The sequence below is a fragment of the Diabrotica undecimpunctata genome, chromosome 5 (assembly GCF_040954645.1).
Source record: "Diabrotica undecimpunctata isolate CICGRU chromosome 5, icDiaUnde3, whole genome shotgun sequence".
NCBI classification, from domain to species: Eukaryota; Metazoa; Arthropoda; class Insecta; order Coleoptera; family Chrysomelidae; genus Diabrotica; species Diabrotica undecimpunctata.
In genome coordinates, this window is record NC_092807.1 from 69,283,718 (window position 1) to 69,309,413 (window position 25,696).

At 32.6% G+C, this 25,696-nt stretch overlaps 2 protein-coding genes across 7 annotated transcripts in view; one reads left to right on the forward strand and one right to left on the reverse strand.

Annotated features, from left to right (window-relative positions):
• Nucleotides 1–25,696, forward strand: part of LOC140441375 (uncharacterized) — a 209,791-nt gene that overhangs the window by 155,672 nt on the left and 28,423 nt on the right. For 2 of the 4 annotated variants that reach the window (XM_072532074.1, XM_072532081.1), the window contains one exon: nucleotides 8,598–8,835. The exons of 1 other annotated variant lie outside the window; for it this stretch is intronic. In XM_072532074.1, the coding sequence (XP_072388175.1) occupies nucleotides 8,598–8,782 (185 nt within the window). In that variant the 3' untranslated portion in view covers nucleotides 8,783–8,835. Of the gene's footprint in view, nucleotides 1–3,078; nucleotides 3,140–8,597; nucleotides 8,836–25,696 lie in introns of those variants that run through there. One more of the 4 variants, XM_072532082.1, reaches the window with a different exon arrangement.
• rasp (protein-cysteine N-palmitoyltransferase Rasp) overlaps nucleotides 1–25,696 on the reverse strand; it is a 372,840-nt gene that overhangs the window by 1,387 nt on the left and 345,757 nt on the right. For 2 of the 3 annotated variants that reach the window (XM_072532071.1, XM_072532065.1), the window contains one exon: nucleotides 8,831–8,981. The exons of the other annotated variant lie outside the window; for it this stretch is intronic. In XM_072532071.1, the coding sequence (XP_072388172.1) occupies nucleotides 8,858–8,981 (124 nt within the window). In that variant the 3' untranslated portion in view covers nucleotides 8,831–8,857. Of the gene's footprint in view, nucleotides 1–8,830; nucleotides 8,982–25,696 lie in introns of those variants that run through there. 3 annotated transcript variants of the gene reach the window in all.

The window sequence follows — 25,696 nt, forward strand, 5'->3', positions numbered from 1 at the left end:
GCTTCAAGAGAAAGCAGACTTCTGTCGGAATATTGATCTAGTGGCAGTTCCGTACCCGTCTTGGAGTATTCATCTGAGACATACCTATTCTCTCCTCTAATTGGACCCATCTGTTGCTCACAGGGCCGAGTGTTGATTGGCCCGCTCTATCTGTACTATTTCGATCCGTTTCCTACCGTCTGTGTCCTGTGTGTAAGTGTATTAACACAGCATAATTGCCGTTTAGATTTTATATCATTCATTGTATTTTATTTGCGCAGATATTAAACAGTGGGTCATACCGTCGTGGATGCCGTCGTCGACAGGATTAAAGCTCTTAATTTTTATTGTATATATTACCTAGAATATAATTATATTTTGTTGTTTATTTATTTCGAATATATTTTTATTTAATTTAAACCTGAGTTTTACTGAGTCTGCTGTCTAAAAGAGCTACCCGTCACAAAGTAAGCAAGCATAAAAGGTGGATGAGGTGGATGGAACTTTTCTAAATTTTATGAAGGAAAGGCGAAGGCAAGTCGAGGAGTCGGAAAATACACGCAAAATGTTCCTTCTAAGTTTATCGGATGCAGTCACCAACATGTCATATCAACAATGGAAATGATTTAAAAGAAGAACACTGAATGGAATAGATGAAATGATGACTCCATCAAGAACACATAAAAATCAGTTTGAAGATAGTTTGCGGACATCATCTGGTTTGTCAAGAGAATCTATGGTTACAATGGCATCTCCCCCTTATTCAAATAGTTTTCATATTTCTTTTTCCTCCAACAATAATCAGACTGATACATACTCCAGAGACAGACAAATCGCTACTGATTCATCGTTACAAAATACTTGTATTGGACAAGATTTTTCCCCCTTTAGATGTGTTATGTGTTAAAAAGTGAATAAATAATAATTCTTTGATTAAATAAATACATTTTTTCACATACCTCAAGGTTATCGTTATCCTTTCATCGGGACTAACGCATTCCCTCATTGTTGTATTACTTTTAAGAATTGCGGGACGAATTCTATTTACAAGAAGTTTATAGGTTTCTTTGCTCATTCTGTAGAACGTATGAAACTTTGCATCATCTAGTTGCAATTCTGAGGCGGCTACAAATAATCTACAATTTAAATTCCTCTCTATATAAAAATAGATCCAGAATCGAGTCTTTAGAATTTATTTTTAATTTAATTGTATTTAATTTTATTTGATGTTATTTAATTTTATTTAATTTCATTTAAATTTTTACTTAATTACTTAATTTTTACAATTTCTTATAATTCTTTTATAATTTTTTAATCATTTTTATTTTTTTTTAACTTTTTAAAGAGAATTTTCTTTAATTTTATTTTATTTAATGTTATTTAATTTTATCTAATTTTATTTTATTTAATTGTATTTAATTTAATTTAGTTTTATCCAATTTTATTTAATGGTATTTAAATTTATGTATTTTTATTTCATACAAATATTTTAAAATAAAAAATTTATCAAATCGGTATACCGCAAGGGTACTCACCCATCCCGATTTTTCAAGTCACGCCAAATAGAATTTCGGGCCCGTGCAAAACATCATACCGAGTGATAAGAAGTATTCACTTCAAAAAGGAAGAGATATTCTTTGTCACAAATTAAACGAAGAATTCAAAAATGATCTTTAATTTGAAATATCTAAGTGGCGTACCATTTTTAATTAAAAAATTGAGACTATTACCCGTATTTACGCAAATAATATATATATATATATATATATATATATATATATATATATATATATATATATATATATATATATATATATATATATATATATATATATTGTTGTACTTTTGAATGTCCATAAGCAATAAAAAACCGATATACAAATTTTATTACTTAAATAAAAATTAAAATTATTGATATTTCATAAAGACACGGGCATATAAATTTTCAAACATCCTGTATAAGACAAAATATGTATTTTAAGTTGTTCGAAGAATTGTTCATTAGGCCTCAGAGACAAGACTTTCAAATATTATCGATAAGAAATTTAAATAAGTCGGTTATTGTGGAATGGATTTACCCGGAATAAAAGTGTATATAGAAAGTGTTGAACAATAGACCGGGATTTGCGGTGGTTTTTCTTCCCGAAAGATTATATCGGTAAAAGTTTATTAACAAAAGACATTGAATTGAGAAACAGGTATCGTTTGTAGCTATTAGTAAGAAATATTTGTAAAGCAGATAGATTTAGTTAGAATAATTAAAGAAGGTTGTTTTCTGGAATTACCCGAATGACGTTTTATAGAGAGAGTTGGTTGGTAACGATATACGTCACAGAGGTGGATGATTTTTATTGGTCAATTTTTGAATGCAAGGAGGTTGGTTTTGGCTATGAGATAGGAGAGAGAAAAAAAGGTTGGTTAGTCAGTTTTCGTCGTCCAAGAAGGAAGGAGCTTTGTGATTTGTGTTTGTTTGAAGTCCCGAAGACGTAATTTACCGGGTGTGTTTATTTGCTGTGTAAAAGCTGACCAGTGTGAGGAACGGGGTACAGAGAGATAGAAAACCAAAGGGTATAAGAATATTAATAGCAGACGAAGCCGGAAACATTTGGAGTTATAAACAGGCGCGGAGATTGGCTCAAAAGGAGGCTGCATAGACTAACACGAGTTGTTGGGTTGCAGATACAAGGACAGATAGGAGAAAGGTGTACGTCATCTGGACCACAATAGGAGCAGAAGCAGAGAAAGGATTTTTTTGTTGTGGCGTGGCCATAGAATTGCAACGGCAGAGAAGGAAAGGTCAGTCAATTTTCATTAGAGCCGGAGTGTGATTTTCATTTATTAATTAAATAAATTGAATAAATAATAGAGACAGTTAATTTTGCGATCACTTAAAAAAAAGGAATTATAAAAAGAGCTTAGTTATAACACATATTAAAAATCAATGTAAAATAACATTTGGGTCCATGATAGAAAACAACTTCTCATATATTTAAAGTTAGTATATTGCAAATATTACAGGATTGATTGTTATATAAAATTTCATTAAAATAAAGGACATCTCACATATAGTTCAGTTGAAATTCTATGTATTTTATTCAGGTCATATTACCTATCCAGATTAGGAAGCCAATTGGAAAATATTTTGAATCCACGATCAAAGGTAAATAGTACAATTTAAATAGCCTGAGATTGTAATTAATTAATGCTGATTTATTGTGATTAATTGGAGATTAGATCATTTAATAAATATAGACAGGATTTTTTCTAAATAAGCAATATAATACAATTTAAATAGCATAACAATATATATATATATATATATATATATATATATATATATATATATATATATATATATATATATATACATATAATATTCTTAGCTACTTGTATATAGCTAACTCTCATTATTTTTTTATGCAAAATCACTCCCTGAAGTTTTTTGCAGTTATTTACTAAAAATCTATATATTATACAAATAAACACATTAAAAATGTTTAAGGAACACAAAGTTTTTTTCTCATATATACATCAATTTTGATTGGATTTTTAAAAGTGACATATCGTTATAATGATTGATTAGTCAGTAGTAAATTCATCTTAATTTTAGTGTATTATGATTTACCTATAATGAAATAATCAAAAAAAAGTTAATAAGTGCACTAAATTAGTAGAATTTATTAACATAAAAGTCAACATAAAACCTAAAAATCTAACAAAAATGTGTTCAATATCATTTCCTCTAGCAGCATTAATTACAGCTTCACACCTTCTTGGCATGATTAAACTTAAATTATCAATTTAGTTTTGAGGCAATGGTATGAAAAATGTGTAGCAATCTTCGTAGGATTGCTAGTCTCTGAAGCATATTCCATACATGTTCGATGGCACTAAGATGTGGCTATTGTGCTGGCCTCGATAAAATTGTAATATTCTCATTATGAACCGATCTTTTACTGTTGCTGCAGTATGTGACCTTGCATTATCCTGCATTTAACGCAAATCAGGGCCAGCAGTAGTGGCAAATGGAAGGACAGCAGGTTCCAAGATACGATCAATATGTTGAGATTGATTTAAAGTGCCTTCCACAAAAACGAGAACAGTTCGATGATGAAAAATTATTCCAATCCACATCATAACTTGTAGACTACTTTATGGACGAATACCCTGTACATGCTTAAGTCTCTCTTGTAGACCAGGTCCTCTTCAAATTCTCACTCTTCTCGAATCGGAGTAGACAAAACCTAGCTTCATATGTGAATAACACAGAACTCCATTCTCGTAAACCCCACTGCACATGTTATTGTGCCCACTTTAATCTGAGTCCACAATTTCCATGACTTAACATGGAAACCCTCAATGGGCGTCTGGCATGCAGGTCAGATTCACGTAATCTATTCCTCAAAGTTTAATAATCTTGTTTTAGTAAAATTTTAAAGTAAATACAGACTAACTTTAAAATTTTAAGCACTACTTGTGTGGCGAATTAAACAAACAATTATCTATTAAGAAATAACTAATAATAATTAAATTAATATCATCTATATTTTCTTCAATAGCCTGGCGAGATAAATGAACTTTGAACTTATAGCTGCAAATAATCATCAAATTTTAAATGGTTGCAATAAACAGTCAAAACAATGTATAGGTTAAGGTAAAACTAGGGGTGGACTTATCCATAACTTTTTTACACTATATTACGAAACAATGAACACTACAACTTTAATATGTGTGCATTGGTCCATTTTCGAGTTGCGTCTGTTTCATCTTATCGACGATCACGCTTTCGATCGCGATATGCATTCTCCGATCGGTTATATAGGAATCGTAGGGTTACAGCGAAGACAACTGTATCGATTAATTTACACAACCATATTTGAATTTAAACGATTTGTTTACAATTTGAAGTCATTAAATCGTACGAATTTGAGGCACTGTCACTTTTGCCTTAAAACATTTCAATTAACAGATTGATGTACATGCCATTCCTTGATTTTCAGAATACAAGTTTTCAAATCGAATAGAATGTATTAAAAAAAAAAGGTTTTGAAAAAAAGTGGAATAATAACGGCGTTCCTTAGACATTTTTGATGTGTGTATGTATTATTGCCTAAAAACTGACATTTTCAACCTCTATAACTCAGAAACAGTTGATTTGTTGGGACAATGAGAACTTTTCATCAGAATGACCAAACCTACCTTTCTGCAAAGCTTCAGCCAATTTAACTGAAACCACTTTTACATAAACTTTCTGGATACTTTACGGCACTAATAAAAGCATTTACATCGGAGTCCTTTTTACCATAAAAACGCGAAGGGTATTTCGAAAGATTACCACTTTGCAACAATGGCGAAGCAGGAACATTTTGTAACGACTAAAAGTTCTTCGAATTGTTCATTGGTTAACAATACTTTTTGACTCGTCATGTCTCTACTGTTTATGTCCACGGATGTCCAAAATTATTGAACGAACGTAAATTATACGAATGGTTTTGCATGCAGTAAAATTGGAAATTACTTGCCAAATTGCTGGTATGTCCAAATTTGAGTAAAATACCTTCAGCGCTGTATTAAATATAACCTTGGAACAAATTTACACTAAAACACTTGCCATAAAGTCCAGTAATTAGACCAAAGCTACCTTATTGTTTAATAAAATACACCACAAAGAGTCCGAATTTAATTCCCGAACACTTTGTTCTTTTTAGTAAACGATCTGACCAGTAATTAAATACCGAAGCAGCATCATAAAATTACACCAGCGAAAAGGGTTCTAATTAATGAAGCACTTTTTTACTAGGTGAACTTTTGCGACTCAGAAATGACGTGAAATACCGTTGCATTTTTGCGTTAATTAACCACAAAACTTTGATTTATCCATATTATAATTTGTGATCACACGTTGGACACCTCAATGATTTTAGGACTTTTACAAGAAAATTACAACAATGGCATTTCATTATCTTTTCAGTGTATTCAACCGATTATGGTGCAGCCTTCCTTACATAGTCGTTCTTCATTTTTGACCACAATTGTCTAATATTCGGTTTTCTGTGCCATGTTGTACCGGCTTGTTTCCTTATGTCATAGTTTCATCTTAAATTTGGACTTCTTCTGGTCTCTTGACGCCTCTTGGATACCATAGTGTAATTCTAGTGGACCATCTTTTGTCAATTCTTTTCGCTAAATGTTCTGCTCACTGCCATTTTAAAGATTTAATTGTGTGGATTACTTCAGCGACCTTAGTTTTCTGTCTGATCCATTATATTCTTTTTCGATCTCTCTTTCTTATACCAAGCATGCATCGCCCCATTGACCTTTGAGTGACGTTTAGTTTCGCTATTATCTCTTTCTTTAGTGTCGCAAGTTTCGCAGTCGTATGTCATGATTGGCAGTATTTACTGATCGAATGCTTTTTCTTCAAGTAGAGTGGCATCCTGGATTTGAATATAACTGAATTTTTACTAAAAGATGCCCAAGCTAGTTTCATTGTTCTGTTAATTTCTGGGAGTGAGGAGCCAAATTTATGTATTAATTGTCCCAGGTATACATTCGTTTACTGTCTCAAGTGCAGTGTTGTTTATTATTACATCTTATACATCCACTAGCTCGTTGTACGTGGTTTTTGTTAAGTTCATTTTTAGACCAACTTCATTGCTAGCTGCATTGAGGTCGCTTATAAGTTCTTGTAGTTTGTGATGTCAGGTAGTATAATTCAGCCAGAGAAAAACAGGATTCGATCGTATGGCATTTATTTCGTATTTACGTATACAAATAAAAAGTAATTATCGTAAAAGTACCTACTAAATACAATGTTGAATACAAAGACGTACTGTTTATTTATTTCGATAGATGGGTGTGACGATATTCGATATGGTAAACCAAGATACGGCGATCGAGGAAATGAAGTCGTATTCGTACCTCAACGCAGTACGAGTACTTGGACAGGGATAAGGATGTCTATCTAGTTCAACGCACCAGATAGAAAGGAAAGAATACGCCAATATCGTTCAACGCACCAGATTGACGTAGTCAGAGGAAGAGGAAGGATTGTCAATCTCGCTCAACACGCCAGATCGACTGGGTTCGAAATGTTTTGTTTAACACATAGGCGTACTCTAGACGATAAAATATATTATCGTCACAAGTTCTGCAGGATTATTAACAATCAGAACAATGTCGTCTGCAAATTTTAGATGGCTGGGGTATTCTCCATCAATAGACCTCCATCCTTTGTTTTGTCAGTTCATTTTGCTGAATATATTTTCTAGAGTTGCAGTGAAGAACTTTGGTGATATTACGTCTCCTTTCACTATGGTAGTGGAAAATTATGGAGTGTTTTCATAAATTTTTACCTTAGCTTTTGCTTGTCTGTATATATTTGCTAAAGTCTCTATGTATGGTTTGTCAATACCTTGGTTGGTCAAAGCTTCTATTACTGCCTGTGGATATATAGAATCGAAAGCTTCCTCGAATTATGAAGGTTAATGTTATCGGTATTTCATATTCTTTAGCTCTACTCATTAGTTCTTGAAGCGTATGTATATGATCCAGGGTCCTGAATACACTTCTGAAGTCAGCTTGTTCTCTTGGCTGTGCAGAATCTAATGCATTTTTACTCTGTTGTTGATGATCTTTGTGAATATCTTGTATGTGATTGGTGGTAGACTTATAGGTATGTAGTTTTTGATATCCTCTTTACTACCTTTCTTATGAATCAGAATTATTATGTTTGCTGTATTCCAGTGATCTGGTATGCGTATTGATCTTAGGCAGTTCGTAAATATGCCTGCTAAGTTTTTCCAGTTTTTTTTGCAGCGTATTTAAGCAATTCCACTGTTATGCCATCTATTCCAGCTGCTTTACTGCTTTTCATTTTTGTAATTGTTTATTCTACTTCTTCCGGACTTCTGATACATGTTCTTGGTTACTGATTGCTTTTTAAGTATTTCAGGGGCTTTGTATAGTTCGCTGTAGAATTTAGCTACGAATTGTATTATTTGCTTCTTCCCAATGATTAATGCTTTTATTGTTTTCTTATAGTTCTTTCTGTTTTCGATTGCATTTTTGCAGTCTTTCATTGTATTTGCTTATGTCTTCCTTAATACTTTTCCTTATCCTCTTCAAAGTTCTGTGTATTGTATTCTGTATTCTGCTATATAACGTACTCCCATAATACGCCATATATTGCCGAGGGATTACGCGACTTATGTGTTCGTGGACATAATAGGTAGGATTCGTTGGCAGAGCTGGCTGACTTATTAGATCAGCTGTGACCCATTCGTCACTATCAGTTATGCACTAACCGGAGATTTAATTGGTTTGCTCTTATCAGGCAAGAGAACACCCCTCCGATACCTACGCCAACATTGAATCCCCAGATGTGCATTTATTGAAGGTTAAACGATAACCCTTTTAAACTAAAACTAATAAATACTGTTTTTGATATTCTCAGTGTGTATATATTATATAACATAAACATATTCACATACACTTCACTTTCGGCAAGCTCGCGGTTGAGCTATGATATCATAGAAGCACTCCATAGATGCCAGTCATAGGGGGTACGGTTTGTTAGAATATCTTATTGTTTTCTAAAATTATTTATGCAATTTTAGGTCCCACAAAATGTTCGCTGAAACAAATTGAAGAGAAAAGACTTAAGGCATTGGCAAAAATCGAAAGTAAAAAGCAACAAGAAATTATAGAAAAAAAACGTCAAGAAGCTTTAAAAAGATTAGAACTTCGGCAGCAGAAAAATGCTATTATGGTCAAAAGTTCATTAGTTAGTAGGCTAAAATAGATTTATATATTTATACGAAACAACAATTAAAATAAAACACTGTTCATATCAAAGTTATATTATGTTTATTAAAAATTAATACATAGTGATTATAAAAAATGTGTTTATTACATTTTTGAATCTTGGATTGACATTAATTCTGTAGATACTTGACAACAGCAATAGAGGACTATTATTAGAATAAAATTTCCATACCAATCTAAAAAAAAACAATAATTTTTTTTAATATATTTAAATAAATTTCAAAAAAAAAAACATATTTTTTAACAACAAATAGCATCCTACATTCCTGGAAAATATTGTAATGTTAAAATAAAACGAGAGCTTCTTTGAATTACAATGAATAAGTTATTTGTTAAATAATTTGAATCTATTTACCTAAAATCTCTCTTTAGTATATACGAGATATAATGTCGGGAAGTACCGAGAGTATTCACAACCTAAGTTGTGTATACAGTTATCCTCCGATTTTTTTGAAACACCATTTTAAAGAAAATAAGGTAGTCTAACACACGTTTAAGCCCAGAGGGTTATTTGTCGTTAATTAAAAAAAAATCATAAACAATGTTAAGTCCCATTTGACTGTATGTGGTCAGTGATGCCATTGGTGTTTTTGGTGGGCAATGTAGGTGTACACAAATTTTTTATTTTTTCTGACCAAAAATTAAGTGATGGCAGTAGTAACAAAAATTACAAATTGGTAAAAGTGTTGATTTCATATAAACCAACTAAAATTTCTTAAATTAACTGAATGAAAGTTCACATACGGAAAACAGACAATCGGAAATAAAAATATTTGAGTATAATAAAGTAAAAACGTTCTTGTAGTAGAGGCAAGTGGTTACATCTCTGTTGCTCTTATCCGGGTTATGCGCATGTTCGGTAATATATAATGAACTAACTACATCGTTTATTTCTCTACAATTCACTATAATCACATGTACACTCTAACCGGACGATGACATACGTATTAATATGAGCTTAACGATAAACTATGATTAACAATGATTTACCCCGTTCACTTGTCTACCCGAATTTTTGACAAATAGACCTATTGTGTCCAAGTGTGTTTGGAACCATGTGTTTGGTTTCGATGAAGTGTCCGATAATCACGAATTCTTCAACATGTTGTCTTTTTTGGTGAGTTTCTTTTGGCCATCCGTTATTATTTCTAGTACTCCACATATATGTATTTCTACCTTTTTTTAATATTTTATTCCCTTCGTTGTCGATGTTCGATGTGTTATTGGTAAATCTGTTCCGTCATAATTATGTCTTAGATTGCAGAACAGCTTGTATTTGATGCATCTGTCGTTAGAACGAATTGTTTATTAAAATCTAGATATCTGAGAATTGGCGGTTTTACCAAAGACAATTTAAGTTTCTGAAATGATTCTTCACAATCTTGCGACCAAAAAATTCTACTCTTTTTTTCGTTAATATGTTCAATAGTAAGCATATCTCGACAAAATTTGGAATAAAAGTCTGTAATAATTTACATAATGCTCAGGTGTCGGGTAATTCTCTTCTCTTGCACATTTTGCTTTATCAGGTAATACTCATTTGTGAGAGAGGTCATGGCCTAAATATGTGACTTCTCTTATGAATAATAGACATTTTGCTGGGTTAAAAGTGATGTTTTTTTGATATTCATATCACCACTATGTCGACCATATAAAGAAATGTTTTGTTCGGTGTTAGATCTGAGAATGCTATTGACGTCATTATTGAAAAGCTATTTGGGCTTATATTTAATCTAAAGGGCAATCTTGTAAATTGAAATGCTCCTTTTTTCGTACTAAAAGATGTGTACTTTCTTGAAGATTGTTCTAATAGTATCTGATGAAATCCTGACATTAAGTCTATAACTGAAAACCATTTTGCTCTCTAGAGTTGGTCTAATATTGAGTCTATCATAGGTAGCGGGAATTTATCTGTGACTAATTTCTTGTTAAGTTGTCTGAAATATATGCATAACCTCCAGGCTTTATTTCTATCCATAGTCTTCTTCGGCACTAGGACAACCGGGCTGTTATATTCGAATGTTGATGGCTCGACAATTCCCTGATCTCTTAATTTCTGTACTTATTTGTTTAGTTCTTCTCTTTGAGTGTGGTGTCCTATAGTTCTTTATGTACTGGAGTGTGTTCCTTATATTACTGGAGTGTGTTCCTTAACTCTCAGCTTTTGTTCATAAAAGTTGTTGCATGTCAGCATATTATGTCTGTGCAAATATGTCTGCACATCCTCGCATAAAAATACTAATTGATCTCGTTTTTATTTGGAATGTCTAACTTCAATGATTCCCTTAATTCTTTCTTCCGATTCTTATTGTCGTTGGTTATTCTGTATACGTTAAAAAGCCTCATATCCAATGTTTTCATTGTACTTCTTTTTATCGTGACAGTATCATACGTTATATTCAAAATTTTGATATAACTGCTAGGCATTTAGGAATGAAATTCCAAACTCAATAGTCTAATGTAGTATAATAAAAATAGAAAAAAGTTGGAGAAATATTCACTTAGCAAAAAATATTCCATAACATTCAAAAATTATTCATTCATTTGTGATAATATTAATAAAATATGTGTGTATATACAGGCTGTTTCACGACGAGTTTACAGAATCTATATATCCGAAACTTCTTACACGAGATTTATGAAAATTGGTTTATGGGGATTACACGTTATGACGAACTTAAGGTTGATCTTCACCCTCGATTAATTTGTTTCTGATCCTAGAGATGACTCTACTGCGGCATACTACTGTGGTAATTTTTTTAACTTAATCGTAGATTTCTACATGATGACTCTGTAATATTTTCAAACCCCAATATAAATTACAATTTTCTATCATATCCATTGGCTGAGTTGCCAAGTTGTGTAGACAGTAATTTTATCAAATACCTAGTAGACCAAATAAGCAAAGATATCTTTAACAACATCTTTATGTATAATATTTTACTGCTCCGCTGTGTCAATCGGAATATTAAAGTTACGCATTTGCAAGAACATAATCCACACATATCATTGAAACATGACACATATTTATTATGTAAACATTTTTATCGACAAAGAGGTACTTAGCGGCGCTATCTGTGAATATCGTATTACCATTAAATTTATACATGCAATCATATATTAGATTTTCGTTGATAGTTAAAAATTAAAGTATCTGGTATTATTAAATATTTTAGTGGGATTTATATGAAAAATGGTCAATCGTCAAAAATGTTATTTAAAACATGCGAACATGTCTTTCTTTTGGTCTGTTTATTACTGGTTTCAGGTTTGTTATCTTCCTTATTAGTGCATCTTTTTCTCTTCTTTGTATGTGTCCAAACCATCTCAGTCTGTGTGGATTAATAAATTTCACTATGTCTTCCCCTTCGGTTATATTTCTATTTCTTATTTCATGCTTCATTAGTCTTCTATATTCTCCTTGTTCGGGCTTTATTGGGCTGTTTATTCTTATCATTTTGCTTTTAATAATTCTTACTTTTTCTTTATATTTTACTTTTTATTTATATTTTTATTTTCTTTATATCTATTTTCGTAAGACATATTACTTTCGCTACGTATGCTATCACTGGTCTAATTGCTGCTCTATATATTTTTGTCTTTGTTTTTTGCTGTTTTTTGTCTTTAAGTAGTGAATGATATTTCCAAAACACGATGTTCTTCTCTCACCTTGTGTGCGTGGTAGTGTCATGCTTTGGATGTACGATTTGGGGTAGTTGATGCCTATTTAGTTATCACGGTTCTATTTGGTCTAATTAGTTCTTCAGTTTCCGTATTCGACCATTTTATAAAGCCAAATGAGTATGTGAAAAGTGGTATTGCGTATGTGTTTATTGCTTTTACTATGTGCTTGGAATTAAGTTTGCTTTTGAGTATTAGTATCCCAGATTTAGTCATACGGCTCACACTCCATCTAAGGGGAAAATTCACTCATCCCAGATACCTGTGGTATCAAAAGGATTGAGCTCTGGTTGGACTCTTTCCGTGTTATCGAGCCCTAGGTGGCTTGGTATGTTGGAGTATCTCTCAAAAATTTTCGTACACATCTGGACGTTGAGAGTACTACAGCTTTCTGCATAGTCTTGTAAAGATGTTCATTCAGACCTAGCTTTTTTATGTTTTCTAGGAGTTTCTTTGGAATTACTCCAGTAGTAGAGAGAATAATAGGTATTGTCTGGGTACTTTCCATTCTCCACTGTCTTTGTATTTGAATTTCCAGATCCCTGTACTTGGCGATTTTTTCGTTCTGTTTAACACGAAGATTATTGTTGTTGGGTATCGCCACATCAATTAATGTTGTTTGTCTCTTTAGTTTATTAACTAGTATGAGATCTGGTCTATTATGTGCCACTGTTTGTTCTGTGAGCACAGTGCGGTCCCAGTATAGCTTGTAGTTGTCATTGTCAAGTATACTCTCAGGAACGTATTGATAATATGGAAGATGGTTTGTTTGAAGAAGTCCCAGTTTGATAGCTATCTCTTGATGAATGATCTTTCTTACTGAGTCGTGCCGTTCCTTATATTCAGTTGCAGCAAATGCCTGACAGCCCCGGTAAGATGTTGGATGGTTTCCTGAGCTTAACATCCATATCGCCATTTGTCATTCTGGACCTGAGGGTCTTTGACCATATATTTCAGGTAATTTTTGGTTTGTATAACCTGATCCTGAATGGCCCGTAGTGAATCTTCTGTTTCAGGGAACATCTTTCCTGACGTCAGCAAATAGTTCGACGCTATATTGTCGACATGGTCTTGACTGACCTCATTGGGATGTCGCCCGTGCAGAGGTTCACCCATCAAACAGAGAAAGAAATAGGTATGAACCCTGTGACTGTAAGAGAGATGGTCGTGAAGATGACTGGAAGTACGGAGGGATGGAATAGTGTTCACAATTACATCCGAGCAGTCATTAAAAAGAAAGAAGAAGAGAAACACCAACCGAGCCAACGACAGAGATAAGATCTAATTACTATTTTAATGGAAATAAGCCACAAAAGTTTATTGACGTTTAAATCTTTGATCTTTGATCTTGCACTAATAACTTGTTTATACTCCAACAATTAATAGAAAAAAGAATAGTAGTTGGTACCAAAGTACATCTAGCCTTCATCGACCTAGAAAAGGCGTATGATACAGTTCCAAGACTTAAATTGTGGCAACAACTCGACATTAGTCCATACCTTTTAGGAATAATTACAGAAGTATACAGGGAGAACACTACTTACCTAAAAATCGGAAATAGACTATCAGAGCCAATAAAAGTAACTAAAGGACTAAAACAAGGATGCATAATGTCACACTCACTGTTTAATTTATATATTGAGGCAGCCCTCCATAATTGGAAAAACAACTGCCTGGGAATGGGAATCCCCATAGGAAATGACGTACTGTTCTCCCTGAACTTTGCGGATGACCAAGTCGTCCTAGCTCAAGATTTTTATGATCTAGAATTTATGATAAAGCGTCTATACAGAGAATATGTAAAATGTGGGTTACAAGTCAGCATGAAGAAAACAGAATATTTAGTTATCAATTCAGATGCAAGGTTTGAAGTGTTGATCGACGAGGACGTGGAAATCAAACAAGTGGAAAAATTTAAATATTTAAGTGCACTCATTGCTAAGAACGACTTGGGACAAACCGAAATTAAACACCGAATTACTCAGAGACGTAAAATTGTAGGATGTCTGAGTCATTATGGTGGGATCGCAACATTTCAAAAAGGAACAAAAAAAGAATAGGGCAAACCATGGTTGAATCAGTTTTTTGTTATGGCTCTGAAGTATGGACAATTGTCAATGCAGACCTGAAGAGAAGATTGTTAGCAGTTGAAATGGATTATTTGAGAAGAAGTGCTAGAACATCAAGCCAGGAAAGGAAGACCAACGCTACAGAAACGGTCAATGACAGAATGGAAAAAAGAGGTTCAAAATGGTTTGGACACCTATTGAGAATGCCTGACGAACGTTGGCCCCAAAAACTTCACAAATGGATGCCCCCCTGGAAGAAGAAAAAGAGGTAGAACTTGACGCTCATGGAATAAAGGAATTAGAAGAGCGATGGAATCGAAAGGTTTGGAGGAGGAGCATGCCTTAAACCGCCAGGATTGGCGAAGAAGAACGAGAATACGGCGATAGCCGTCTCCAAAATGTATTGTATTTACAAGTTGGCTTATTCCCATTAAAATAGTAATTACTTTAAAAGCCACAAGAAAATAGTTTCAGGACAATAGATAAGATTTAGATAAGAGAAGTGAGTGTTCCAAAAATGTCTTCACCCCACTTTCGGAGTACGGTACGTGCGACAGTCAAATGCACACAAGTAAGAGAGGGTGGTTTTAGTTGGTAGGCAGGATAATAGATACCTGAATCTTTGGCACTGCTATCTTTAGTACTTTAAATTAAACTCTTTAGTACTTTAAATTAAACAAAAACCCAAATTTTAGGGACTCAAAATGGAGGTAGCATAAAAAAATTTCAAACCCCCCCTCCCAGACAAATTCTGTGTACGATACTGGTTATGCAAGAAGCACTATTTGTATAAATACTAAAATAATTAACTAAAAACGCCTAAATAGGTTTTTAAAACTAAATAGGTTTTTTATAGATATATTACTTATAGAGTGTAAATTTTATGATATCCTACTTTCAAAATAAAAGTTGCAGTATCTACTATTCTGTAACTCTGTAAGTTTCAGCATGACCGGTTCAAAGTTCAAACCGATAACATTCCTATTAAATTTTGTTGTTATCTGCCAAAGTGTTGTACAAAGTAATCGATATGGCAACCCTGTTAATGTGACGTTTTGCTTCAAGCGTTTCGAAGCCGAACGTAATGCTATCTATCGATGATAAATACTACCATTGCTTCAGATGGAGCCATCTCCCTACATTACAATTTGAAGGCGGCAGTTCAAGACATAATTCTTGTTTAACGAGATTTTTCATATGTTTAGGAAAAAATATTTAACTTTTTGTTGCAAATATTTTCCACTTTTACAGTTTTATATATGTTGTTATTAAAAAATTTTTCGGTTTCTTACCGGTAACTTTATTATAAGCCGAAACATATTTTTTCCTATTGGAACAAAACTGTAAATTTAAAAATTTTCAAAAAATTCATAAGTATTTCTTATAATCATATCTTGATGCTGTAAAAAAATTAACAAAATCCTATGTTTGGTTTTCCCGCTTTATACTTGGAAAAAAGTAGTTTTTTTGAGTTTTTTCAAAAACGAAAACATGAAGTTTGTTTAAAAGTTGTCAAAATACTTCTAGACATCACATATACTTACCTTCTCAAATTTTTTCAAATTTTTTGAATTTGGGGTTTGTCTTTTGGGGGGTGCAGATCAACCTTAAAGAAAACATTTTGACAGACATATCACTTCCTGATATACCGGAAGTGAACAGCACCTTTGTTATTTTTAACGGAACACCCTGTATATTATTGCATTTTTAAATTCTGCTTAAAATTTAAAAAAAATGTATAAGACACTATAGGTCAAAACTTCTTATTTTTTGAGTTATTCATCTTTTTTCAAAAAATTTGTCAGATATAGACAAACTTTTTAAAGTTAATAGCTCATCCATTTACAAACATCATTATCATCATCAGTCCCTAGTTGAGCCTCGACCTTCCCCAGTCTATTTTGCCAGTCTTTTCTGTTCATCGCCAACTATTGCCAGTTTGCTGCGCCGATCTTCCTCGCGTTCTCGTCCACATCATCCCTCCATCTCAGTCTTGGTTTACCTTTACTCCTATTTTCTACTGGTGCCATTAATAGGATTCGTCTGGGTGGGTAATTTTCATTTGATCTCGACACATCCAAGCCTACTTATTTGTATGAAAGATATTACATAGCTATAATTAACTATTTCTTTATACTTCTCGTACAATTCGAAATTATATCGCCTTCTCCAAATACCATTTGGCTTTTTAGCTTAAATTTCTGTTTTTTAGCTGCTTATTTAGTCCAAAATAACATTTGTTCGCTATCAGTACCATTCGTTTTACTTCTTCAGATGTGTCATTATCGCTTTTTATGAGAGAACTCAGATAGGTAAACTTATTTACTACTTTAAAATTATAGTAACAGGTGATTCAGTCAATTAATCTAGAGAGTGAGAAGTTAAGTTATCACGGAGAAGTGGTCTGGTGAACAACGAGCACTTGCTGTGAAAGCTTATTACAAAAATGGTGAAAGTTTTGTGCGGGTACAACGAGCGTTTCGTTTACACTACCATTTGCCGCCTCGCGCTCATTATTTGCGGAAGTCATTACTACTACGAGCAGAATTTTGCATGAAGATCTCCAGTATCACCTATACAAAATCCAGATTGTGCGCTTAACGCCCTTAACGTTTAAGATTATCTCACCCAAACTAGGGTTTTGTGAACAAATGTTGGAGCGTATTAATGAAAACGAGAACTTTCTGCATAATCTTTGGATGAGTGATGACGCCCACTTTCATCTAAGTGGGTATATACACAAACAAAAGTTCTGGTATAGGTCCGACAAAAATCCCCGGCAATTACACGAAAGACACCTACATTCAGAAAAAGTAACCGCGTGGTGTGTAATTTCGCTGATAGGAATCATCGGACCTTAGCTTTTGAAGACAAGGGTAGACACGTAATAATAAACTGATCGCTACGTGCACATGTTAAAAAATTTTTTTTTCCGGAACTCAAGAATTACCGCAATAAACACACGATCTTTCAACAGGATTATGCAACATGTCACACATTACAAGTATCAATTGATTTACTAAGATGATTGTTCCCCGGTCGCCTTATGAGCAAAAATGGTGATATTCCCTGGCCTTCTCGTAGTCCGGACCTATACCTAAGTGACAACTTTCTTTGGAGGTATTTAAAATTGAAAGTGTTTCCAAGTAACCCCTCAAGAACTATCGAGGCTTTGAAAGAACTTGAGAGAACTACCTCAAGAAATGTTACTCAATGTCGTAAACAGCTTTGTACCATGGATGCAAGAATGTGTTTGACAAAATAGAGGCCACCCTTCCAATGTCATATTTAAAAACTGAATATTTTTTCACTTACATATAAATTTCCATCTGTGTAGTTACGTTTTCCTTATTAAATTTAATAAACAGATTTTTTCATTTTTTTTTGTTTGTTTGAAATCGTACCGTTTCAATGAATCAGCTACAAATATAATGTCTTGAAATCTTTTACATACAAAGAGTAGCTAACGTTCTGTCAAAAATTTACATCGAAATCGAATTTCTAAGTACAGGGTCTTCACAAATTATACGTCATTTCTTTAAGAGGCTACATCAGCGCGTCATCAAGACGGAAAACGCGTTCCAAGATTACAGCTTTAATTTTGAATATTTTGTCGAGATATTTGGCACACATATATGAGATATAGTAAAGAATGGCGGTAGAGAGCCCAATTTGAGAAATATGTTAGTTTGTGGAAATTACTCTATAACTAAATAAAACATTACAAAAACGAGTCTGTACCACCATTAAGAAAAACAAAAAAATACACTTTCTTCAAATAAACTTTTTTATCCCATGCCTAGATTTTGTATCACATTGGAATTACTAAAGTCACCTCAAATCAATGATCTATAACAAGAAATCGAACTTAACTGAGTGAGTTGGCAACATAGAGAATTAGTCAGCGCCATCACATTTGCACACCTGCGCCTGTTTTCTGTGTAAGTGATAGCACGATTCTGCTCTGTTATCTGTATCGATATCTGTTCAGCCAGATATTGGAATATTACTTTGGATGTGGATTATGGATATTATTTTCTACGATATTGGAATTCGTTATTGTTGGACTATTTAAAAAAAATAGATTATTATTAATTGTGAGTTTTATAGTTATATTTTAAGTAAAAATATTTCAAATTCGCTTAGATTTTGTTGTTTTTTTTTTGTATGAAAAATGCTTTCAGAACAAGAAAGTAACGTGTCCATTTTTATTACAAAATGTCAAGTAGTTTAGGAGAAAATGTAAAAAAACAATTTTTATTTTGTATCTTCAAAGGGCTGTAACCTTTTTGTGTACACTTTTGTACTAAGGTAAGTTGGATTCAATCAATTTATTTTTGTCTTTTAATTTATAACATACCTTTTTGAAACACCCTGTATAGTTTTAGGATTTTTTATTCTAGAAATATAAATATTTTTAAAACGGAAAAATTTCTCAAGCGAAAAATAAAATCACGCCTTCCAAGAAAAAGTCCACTAAAAACCGTGCTAAAATGATTCGAAAATCGAAATTAGAGCCACCACAAATTTTAATAATGTAAGTATAAGCAATCTACTGTTGTCGTAAATAAAAAGTGTGAAAAGTGGTTTCTCATGAAAATTAAATTGGTAATAAATCTGTACTTATGTACAGAAATTCTGACTGTAAGTACAAACGCCAATTTTTTCAGGTAGGTAGATATTCATTGGCGACAATATTTTCGAACTTATATTTTTTATTTGCTATAAACCACTATGCATCAATCTGTAGTTCATTTCTTACTGCTAAACTATTTGATATATACGTTTATAATAAACGTTATAAGTAGTAGAGCTCGGATCGAGCGAGCAATTTCCAGGCTAGTATTTCCTTTATACTTCATTTGTTTAGATGTATACATTATTAATTTAGGTGATATATTGCGACTGCTTGTGCATTCACTAAGCAAAAACCAAAGTATTCTCGCCATTAAACATGTATTTGTATGTCAATGTTTAGCCGTAACAAAAGGAAATCAGATATTTGGAGCACCCTGTTTAACGTAGTAAAATAAACATGTTCTTACAGGAATAGTAATCGTCATCGTAAAATTCAAAGTTATTATTGTTACTTTTACTATTATTTATATTAAAACAAAGTGTATTTATATATATATATATATATATATATATAATTATATATATATATATATATATATATATATATATATATATATATATATATATATATATATATATATATATATATATATATATAATTATATATATACAGGGTGAGTCATGAGGAACTTTACATACTTCTACCATATGTAGAGTCTCTCAGGGAGCATATCATGTGGCCACTAAAAAATGTCAACTCCTCTTCTTTATTAATTAACAGGGTGATTTGTGTAATTGACCATTTATTTCATTTTACTGTAGTGTTTATACGGCTCATTTGATTTTTTTAATTTTTGCATGATACAGTACACTACTATCAAGCATTCGACTGGTATTAGCTAAACTAAAAAATTCCAGGACTGGCTTTGGAAAAATTAATTTAGGGATTCGTATTAAATATTACACTCTGTATATATATATTTTTTTAATGCAATAAGTGATTTTCAAACTACATAAATAGCCAATGAAAACGACATATGCGACAATGTTGTCGCACTCTTATTAAATTTTTAGTGAACGATCGAATCTTACCAAAAATAGAACAACCATAATGAAGTATCAAGTTATAAGGTAATTAATTTAAACAAATGTTATAAATTTCAAACATTTTAATTGAAATAATAAACTGAGTCACTGCACAACAAAAAACAGTAACTACTAACAATAACGAAGAACAATTTAAAAAAAACTAAAAATATGTACATAGTTGATAAACCCATAAATTAGAACTGGAAAAGATACAATAATGGTAACAAAATAAAAATAATTTAAAATAGATTTTCGAAATGGAACCCTGCAGCCTGTACACATTTTTGTTGCCGAATTGTTAATTGACGTATTGAATTACGGATACTCTAATAGTATTACAACAATGTATAATTCTATCAATTAATTGTTGTCGGTTATTAATATTCACTGCGTAAACTAGTTGCTTCAATCGTCCCCAAATATGGTAATCAACGGGATTGAAATCAGGGGATCTTGAAGGCCACGAAATAGGACCTGCACGTCCTATCTACCTGTTGCCATAAACATTATTGAGATGTTGTCTCACTGCCAGTAAAAAGTGTGGGGGTGCCCCATCATGCTGAAAATACATCCCTCGGATAACAACGTTCGCGTTGGCAAGCAAATTCGGCAAAATATTTTGTAGAAAGTTCAAATAGACCTGCCCTGTTAAAGGACCATAAAAAAAGTGAGGACCTACTAATTGGTTATTTATAACACCAATCCACACGTTAACCGAAAACCTTAACTGAGAACGACGTTCTCGAATAGCATGGGGATTTTCTTCTGCCCACACATGTGAATTTCGTGAATTATTTATCCCGTCTCTGGTAAATTGGGCTTCATCTGTAAATAGTGTCCTGTATAGCGTTGGTCGATTATTGTTAATCCATCTACAAAATTCCAACCTATCGATCTCATCTCCAGCATGTAGTCGCTGAACCATTTGAATGTGATATGGGTATAGATTATTTTTTTGTAAGACTCTACTTACTTTTGATTGAGTAACATTGAGTTCTCGACTTACTTGTCTAGTGCTTATTGTAGGGTTCATAGTAACGGCGTCCATAATGTCATCTTCCTGCGTTTCATCTACATGTCGCTCTGTTGTTCCACTAGGAAGTGCCATTTTCTCGTAAATAATTAAAAACTGACCCAAATGTTGGATGACTGGGAGTTCGACGATTAGGAAATCTCCTGCGATATTCTCTACTAGCAGCCCTACCATTCCCATTACAGAATCCATAAACAAATATTATGTCTGCATATTCTGTGGTCGAAAACTGATGTGGCATTTTGAACGAAAGTAACAAAAGCTCTATCAAAACTAACACAATGTACTTAACGTAGATATGACAGAAGAAATATGTATTCTTGTACACATAAATAACAATTGATAATGACAATAATGACAATGGGTATAAAATATCAAGAAACGTCAAACGGTCAACGCCAACCTTCATTTTAAACTTTTTTAGATTTATTTTTATTTAGTACAGTTGATGCAATGTATTATTATTTGACATAAAATTTTAATCATTTACAATCAACAAAAACTAACACATACAAGAGGTTTGACTTTTTAATCAATTTAATTTATTATTTATCGAAAATAATGCCCTAATACGATCTATGAGTAAAAATTTAAAATTGAAAAACAATTGATTCTATCGTAGAGATAATACAACGTGACAGTCAAGATGTTCATTTTCTACGTATTAGATTATGTTGTAGGAACTCATTTTAATTAAAATGTTTGAAATTTATAACATTTGTTTAAATTAATACCTTATAATTTGATACTTCATTATGGTTGTTCTATTTTTGGTAAGATTTGATCGTTCACTAAAAATTTAATAAAAGTGCGACAACATTGTCGCATATGTCGTTTTCATTGTCTATTTATGTAGTTTGAAAATCACTTATTGCATTTTAAAAAAAATTTATACAGGGTGTAATATTTAATACGAATCCCTAAATTAATTTTTCCAAAGCCAGTCCTGGAATTTTTAGTTTAGCTAATACCAGTCGAATGCTTGATAGTAGTGTACTGTATCATGCAAAAATTAAAAAAATCAAATGAGCCGTATAAACACTACAGTAAACTGAAATAAATGGTCAATTACACAAATCACCCTGTTAATTAATAAAGAAGAGGAGTTGACATTTTTTAGTGGCCACATGATATGCTCCCTGAGAGACTCTACATATGGTAGAAGTATGTAAAGTTCCTCATGACTCACCCTGTATATATATATATATATAATTATATATATATATATATATATATATATATATATATATATATATATAATTATATATATATATATATATATATATATATATATATATATATATATAATTATATAATTATATATATATATATATATATATATATATATATATATATATATATATATAATTATATATATATATATATATATATATATATATATATATATATATATATATATATATAACTTTATAATAATAACTTTCTAACAGGACAAGGCATCCCCATATTATGATATACGCGTAAGATAATTTTTGAATTAACGTTTTCCAAGGCACTGGATTGGCAGAAGGGATCCAATAGAGTGGATCGGACACCGGATATTTCGCCTTTAGATTTTTTTTGTGGGGACACCTAATAACAAAAATATACGCCACTCCACCTGTAGATCTTGCAGAGTTGCGACAAATAATTGTGACAGAATGCCGATTATTCACACCGAAGGTATTTGCAAATGTACGAAGGGGCTTTGAAAATATACTGTATTATTATATGGAGGTCATAGGACGTCATTTCGAACATTAAATTGCTTAATTTAATGAAATTTTCTGTTTTTTTGTTATTATTGATGTTCAACCAATAAATTAGCCAAAATTATCTTCAAAGTTATTTCGTACTTAAAAAAAAAGTATCGTGTAGAGGAAAAAATATCTTTCAGATGATATGCCACTCGACATTAAATTTGTGATAGGTGCTTACTAATTCTTAAGCTAAGATGTTTTATACTAAATTATAGTTTATTCGTCTTCCGGGTTTGGACCCCTTCTTTTATTCCAGGAAAATCCGCGAATCTCTAGAGATCCGAAAAAATCCACATAATATCAATCGAGAGGAAGGATACTACTTGTCTCCCATCTGGAATCTCAGTCTAGAGCCGCCGTCCGGTCCCGCTACCACGATGCAGCCACATGATTGGCCAGCGTGCGCTTCTTGACGTTCGCGCCACGGAGTGTGCCGATACGTCCCGACACGACAGGTCACCGCGACTATAAATAGAGCGGTAGCGGAGTAATCGTCGGATTCACTCCCCGCCTCTCGACGCGTTAGTTTTCTGAACTGTTGGACGTGAATCCCTGTCCTGGCATTTGGTTTTCACCTCTGGCTGCGTTAAGTAGTTGAGTTACTGTGACCAAATGCCCATCTTGGTAGTTAGTATTCGCCTCTGGTTGCGTTGAGTAACTGAGTTACCATTGCTAACTACCCATCTTCCTGTCTTTTGTTTTCTTTTCCTTTTTTGTTCTCCTGAAGAAGCTACATACAATTATAGCGAAACGTCGAGATCAACCCACTTTTGGGTCACTCACAAATGACACGGTCCAAACCCGGAAGACGAATAAACTATAATTCTGACTCTGGCCGTGGAAGCCTACGATTTCATTTGTTTTATACTAATTTTCGTAAAAAAAAAGGTTTGTTAAAATTTATATGCTTATGTTTATTCTTTTTTATATAATAAATAAATAATATTTTCATAAAATCTTAATGCTTTTTTTGCGTTTCTTTATGCTTTTAAATCCGATCCGAACTCTAATTATTATAATATTGTGCCTTCCTTTTTGATAGTATCACGTACTGCCAACGCACTATTACCAAAGGTTCGCAGAACTTTCGAAAGACGGTGCGGCTACTATTTCTCGAATTAATAGTGATGGCGCGCTGATGTAGCCTCTTAAAGGTCAAACCACAGTAAGTCAATAAACTTAAATGGAACAGCCAGAACAGAAAAAGGCAATTTTATTTCAAATAGTAACAGGGTTCACTATAACTAAAGTTAACATGTTTGGAGATAATGGTGGTGTAATGTTAAAGGTAAGATATTTATTGTAGCAGGCCGTGTATGAATATGTCATGCCTGTCAGTATTTCTGAATACTACCTCTTTTACAATGTGATTGAAATGCTTAATTTAGAAATAAACAATAAAGATTACGTAAATTTACTTTTCATATACCAGAATACGTGCTTTATTTTGTTACAAGATATCCAGATCGACTACGACCTATCCGTAACATTGTGAAAATATCAAGAGAATACCTTAAAAATTCAACACATTTTGATTGTTCATAACAAGAAGTACACAAAAAAGCGGCACACAATATTTTTTGTTTAATTCCGCACACACGCATTATAACAAGTTTTCTCAAAATTTTGTCCTTGAATTTCCAAGAACTTAGAGAGCCTTTTTATCATGCCTTAGTTTGTTGCGCGTCTAATCATTGCTGCAGAGAGGGAATTTAATGCATTGAAAACTTTAAATTTTTACTTTGTGTAAAAGTTGTGACTTTAAGTCACAATGTTCCTTTAAGACGATGAGAATATACTTAATTTTTTATGTACCCCCTTATAAAGAAAATCTAGAGGTGTTATGTCTGTGGTCGAGGAAGGCCACCGGAAAGGACCACTTTTTGCTATCCACCTATCTTCAGATGTCTTATCAACAAATTGGTTTCTCTTTTGGAACAATGAGGACCTCTATCGTGAAGAAAAAATAGTTTTCTAAATTCTTGCGGCGGTAAAAGATCTAAATAATTGGTTTTTAAATATATATATATATATATATATATACATATATATATATATATATATATATATACATATATATATATATATATATATATATATATATATATATATATATATATTGTAACGAAATAGCCCATCTCCGATACGTCATAATTCTTAGAAGGACGAATCTAGAAAACGTAAGAATCGGCATGTCAATAGCGCCCGTCCTTCGGACGGGAAAAAAAAACTTTTTTTTTTTTTTCGGACGGGAGACAATTAGAGGTGGGACAACGCCAGAATGTTCTCGAAAAGTAACTTTATTATATATATGTAACGTTGTTAGGAGTGAGTTTAGTTGATAAGAGAGTACCGAACTGTAAACTTATAAATAAATATATGTATATAAATTCGAACCGCTCGTTTTATTTAATCTCGCTACAGTTGGTGTCAGGTGTGGGGTAAAAGAAAATAAAGTCAGCAGTGACCTTTGAAAAAGACTTTTGAACCATTGAAAAGTATTGTTTATCGGGAACATCCGCGTAGTTCGGTAGTGATCATTGTACAAAAGAACATTTAAAAAGTACGTGTGTGCCTGACCAAAGATGCTGCTACTACAACTCTCAGTAAAACAGTTGCGAGAGCAACTAGAAGAACGCGATGAAGATTGCAGCGGGTCCAAGAAGATACTCCAAGAACGA